Genomic DNA, 5,078 nt, shown 5'->3' with positions numbered 1-5,078 from the left:
TGCTCAGCCAGTGAGCAGGAACCGGTCTGTATGTGGGATCCGAACCCTCGGCGGGAGCGCCGCAGCACACTAGCGCAGTGCGCCACCGGGCCGGCCCAGGACATGATTCTTCTAAGCCAAGGTGGACACTGCCGACCAATGTGGATCTGGTCTGCTTATACCCGAGCTATGACTTGAGGGCCTGCAGTCACTACATGAATGGCTGCTAGGGCTCCCACTGAGGAGGAAGATATGATGAGCCTGCAGGCGTGCTGTTTCTTATCTGGTACCCTTGGATCTGAGTGACAAATGGGGCCATTTGTGTCTTGAGTGTTTGGCTACCTAGTAGAGTCTAAGAAGAGCCCCTTGCGTGCAGCAGTTTGGTTGACACACTTTGCTTATCAAGCAAAAAGCACTCACAATGTGACAGACACCCAGGACTGTGAGTCTGACAGACGGCTGCTGTATTTCCAAACCATACCTTTAGGTCCTCTTGCTCCATCAATTCCTGAAAATCCAGGGGGGCCTGGAAAACCTGGCTCACCCTGACAGTTTAAGGAAACAGAAGAAAGACATTAATGAGATTTCAAATACAAATGGCATATAAGTGACATGATCCAGTTATAATTTTCTGTAACCAATTTGGTTTTGTAATCTGCAGTGGCAAAGAAAAGTGGAAATGCATTGCAAGCATCCTGCCACATGAATCTAGTTTTCAAAATCAGACAAAACTCCAGAATTAGATCTATCAGTACTAACAGGGTGAGCATCCCGTTCTCTACACCTGCTTGCAAAACAGTAATTGCATTACATAACTTGAATGTTAAGTTTTGAAAACAAGTTGATACTAAATAAAATATTATAAGTCCTATCACATCAAAATCTTTAACAATTCATTTTATTCCAAAAGATAGCAAATTATATTAAACATTTTCCTAAAGTGCAATGTAGGCAACTACATCTATTGTACTTCCTGGCTTCTCAAGGGGTATTGTACTCATCATTGTGAAGACCAAATATATTTAAAGCAAAATCTGTGGTATCAGAAATTGGACAGGAAGGCTTAGAAAACAGAATTTGGGCGATTTTTCAGGACGACTTTTCATTCTGGTAAAGCAGCAGTGGCAAGGCCAGTCTCTGTGGAGTTAAATGAGGCTGGAGTACGTGGATTGCATGACTTGGTCGCTGTGTTAGGGGAAGCAGGCGTGAGCACTGGTTTTCATTCTGGTAAAGCAGCAGTGGCAAGGCCAGTCTCTGTGGAGTTAAATGAGGCTGGAGTATGTGGATTGCATGACTTGGTCACTGTGTTAGGGGAAGCAGGCGTGAGCACTGGTTACAAATCTCGTTTATATCGTGGCCTTCTGGAGGGCTTCACGCTTCCCTTCTGCTCCCCTTACACTCTAAAAGCCACTGAATGGGCAGTGACGTAAACTGGCAAATTATAGCTCCTTATGGGCATCCTAAAAGCAGAAAGGCTTTATTATTTCTTCCCTCACGAAGCAGTAGCCCCTTACCTGGTCACCTGGAAATCCCGGAAAACCAATGATCCCTCTTTGCCCAGGTGAGCCTGGAGGGCCTGGGGGTCCAGGAAGCCCTGGCTGCCCGTTTCTGCCAGGTTCCCCTCTGTGAAGTCCAGGTGGCCCGTGTGCTCCTGGCTCTCCTCTTTTCCCTGGTGTCCCAGGACGTCCTTTGTCCCCTGGTGAGGTTGGAAGTGTTAAAGCCTCTCTGCTGAAGTCTCAGGTGACGCAGTACTTAGTCCTGCTTTAGAAGATGAAGCCAAAGGGATCAGGAATCCTGATTCCTGCCCTAAGCTGCATCACAATGGCTCTGGCTTCAGTGACCTCACTGTAAAAGAAGCTGCCCGTGAACAGACGCTGGACTAGCAGAGGTAGGAGGGGGCAAGCAGGATCATTCACTTCAGTACACGCCGTTTACAAAGAGAAAGAAATACCCAGAGAAGAGAAAGCATTTGCCCTAACAACTAGTTAAGGAGAGAGTTAAGACAAGAACCCAGGCTTCCTGCAGATTAAGTCTGAACCTGGGAGAGAACACAATGTGGTTGTCAAAATCCTTGCTATACGATGTTCTGAGGACCAGCAGTGTGGGCATAGGGGGGCTTATTAGCAAGACAGGATCCCTGGCTGCCCCAGACCCGCTGATTCAGAATCTGCTTTTTACCCCGATCCCCAGGTGATTCATATGCACATGAAGTTTGAGAGGCACTGCTCAAAATACCTTCAACAGTCATTGTACCATTCACCTTAAAACCAACTGCCAAAAACAGAGGCACTTTAAACCTGGAACCAGTAATTTATGTATTGTTAGATTGACCCTAGTTTGGAATATTCAAATCTATAAATACATATGAACTTCAGCTAAGCTTCAGCATGGAAAAACAAACAAAAATGTACTGCAAGGACCATGACTATATATTTATATCAAAATGATGACCTTTCCTAACCTCAGTGTTAGTGGGAAAGTTGTTTAATACACAGGCTTGCTTCAATGATCCGTAAAGATGTCAACTTATTTGATATGGTTAGAAACCATAAGTGTTTACCTCTTTCTCCTGGGAATCCATTATCTCCAGGAGGTCCAGGTTCCCCAGTTTTCCCTTTTTTGGAAATGATAGCCATTTCTCCTTCATCTCCGGGAGGTCCTCTCGCTCCTTCGGATATTGATTAGGCAAGAGCAACATATAAGCAGGAGCACCACACATGTGATTCATCCATTACCGCACTTCACTTCCGTCTACAAATCCCCATTTAACCTCCCAACCTGTGTTTATATTTATCGATCGCACAATATTGATTTCATACAGGAAGGGCTGCAACTTTTATATTCCCAAGTGAGCGTGTCCTCACTTGCCCGGCCACTGGGTCTGGAGAACCGTGAGTGAATTTGCTAAATTCAGCCAAACTGATCTCAGAGTCTTCAGTGAGTTAAGACAGGTTTGAAAAGTTCTGGTCTCCAAAAATGTTCTTTCATCCTGTGGAATCTGGATTGCCCATCTTGTATTTCCATTTCTGTACCTTTCCTTCCTAGCCACGCTCTATTTTTCCTTTATTAAAGAACAGACACTTATCCCAATGTGGTTCTCCGCATAGAGACTTCCAAGACATAGGAAGGGCATACCGTATTTATACCTGATCCTGTAAAGACCATGCAGTTGTAGCAGTGTGCTGGAGTGGACTCATACCAGTTTGGCAAGAGGTGATTATTAACAATTCAAGAATTTTGTAAGCCAGTAGTAAGCCATCGGTAGCTTTAAATCAGAAATCAGCCATGGTGGGAGTTTCTACACCACAGCAATCAGCAAACACCGATCGGGGCTTTTGTTTTGTTTTGTTTTTTTAATTTTGGAGAGCTAATTTGCTATTACTGGCATAAATCCAGTTTTTAATTTTTAGTGGGATAATTGCATAGTAGCTTAATAGCACAGCAAGCATCACTCACCTAAGCTAGCAAAGAGTGACTTTGATTCCTGAATTCTACATAAATAATCTACAAGTTAGGAAAACAAAAACTAATATGAGAATCAACTAAGAAGAAAAAGTAATTTGAATTAAATATGAGGCTATTTGCCCAAAGAGCTTTAAGGGCAAAATACTTATTTCCAGAAATTGTCAAGTATTCTTTCCCAACAGTAGAAATAAAAAGTTACCTACTCTCTGCAGCCTCAGGGCTAAGAGGTAAAAGTAAACATTTAGCAGAAATGAGCACAGACCATTTAAACTAGTGGTCTTGAAACTTCTATGTTTTATACTAATGAAAACTCTTTAAATAAAGCTTGAGGGAAACTCAGCTCATGGCCAGATGAAAATGGACTCAGTCTAGCTCAAAGGTCTGCAGCCCAAGGGCCAAATCTCTTTTGCACCCAATGTTTGTGTAACCCATGAGAAATGAATGTTTTTTACACTTTTAAATGGTTGGGAGAAAAACTCAAAAGAAGGATAATATTTTGTGATGTGTGAAAATAATATGAAATGCAAATTTCAGTGTCCATAAATAAAATTTTGTTGGAAAACTTTATGTTCATTTGTTTACATGTTGTATACATGGCTGCTTTCACACCGCAGAAGCTGAGTCGAGTAGTTGTGACAGAAACCATATGGCCTGCAATGCCTGAAATATTTATTATCAGGCTCTTTACAGAAAGTTTATCCACCCCTGTTCTAATTGAAACAGAGATTGGGGGCAGGAGCCCTACCTGTAGCCCCTTCCCAACAGGTGAGAAAGTTCTCTGGATCCCAATAGCTATAAATCAATGCATTAAAAATCGCTTAAGTTTTTTCTATATGTAAGTTTTTTCTACATATAAGATTATATGTAATCAGATTGAGAGGTAAAGAAAATGAGTTTTGTTGAAAATTCTAAAACAAACATCATAGAACCAGAAGGCAGAGGAATCCAAGCTGTAAAATAGTTCCACTTTACTTTTGAGAGATCATTTTTTATAGGTTCTGATCAAATACCATAAGCAAACGTCAGCTGCATCACTGTGTTGTTAAGCGCATTTACCTGTGGTACCTTTTACTCCCTGGTCTCCCAGAAAGCCAGGCTGACCCTTGTCCCCGAGTTCCCCTTTTCTGCCAGGTCGTCCCTCTGGGCCAGTCTTTCCTCTCTCTCCCGGAAAACCTGTGAAACCAGGCAGTCCCTGGGGTCCTGATGAAATGAGAACATGAAATTTTTAGAAAAAAAAATTTTTTTTAGCCTTTTCCAATTTTATTTATGTGTTGACATTTATTTTTTTCATTGTACATGCTTGTGGGGTACAGCTTGTTGTTTCAGTGCATGCATATGTTGAATAATGATCCAACCAGAATAGTTAGCCTATCTATCACCTAAACATTTTTCATTTCTTTGTGGTTGTAACATTCAAGATCCTCTTTCCTGGGCCGGCCCGGTGGCGCACTGGATAAGTGCGCCGCTTGGGAAGCACGGCGGTGCTCCCGCCCGAGGGTTCGGATCCCACATACAGACCGGTTCCCGCTCACTGGCTGAGCGAGGCGCGGGGGCAACAGCGAGGGTTGCGATCCCGTTGCTGGACACGGAAAAAAAAAAAAAACAAAAAAAAAAAAAAAAAAAAAAAAAAGATC

At 42.8% G+C, this 5,078-nt stretch overlaps 1 protein-coding gene across 1 annotated transcript in view; it reads right to left on the bottom strand.

Moving 5' to 3' along the window:
- The window catches only part of COL4A4 (collagen, type IV, alpha 4), a 118,407-nt gene that overhangs the window by 42,705 nt on the left and 70,624 nt on the right, over positions 1-5,078 (bottom strand). The window contains exons 30-33 of the mRNA XM_008567337.1: positions 4,501-4,644; positions 2,540-2,647; positions 1,494-1,675; positions 461-524 (exon numbers count right to left, since the gene is read on the bottom strand). Of these exons, the coding sequence (XP_008565559.1) occupies positions 461-524; positions 1,494-1,675; positions 2,540-2,647; positions 4,501-4,644 (498 nt within the window). The remainder of the gene's footprint in view (positions 1-460; positions 525-1,493; positions 1,676-2,539; positions 2,648-4,500; positions 4,645-5,078) is intronic.

This window comes from Galeopterus variegatus, unplaced genomic scaffold (assembly GCF_000696425.1).
Source record: "Galeopterus variegatus unplaced genomic scaffold, G_variegatus-3.0.2 Scaffold310, whole genome shotgun sequence".
NCBI lineage: Eukaryota > Metazoa > Chordata > Mammalia > Dermoptera > Cynocephalidae > Galeopterus > Galeopterus variegatus.
The sequence above is the reverse complement of the archived record's forward strand: the minus strand, read 5'-3'. Positions and strand labels throughout refer to the sequence as shown.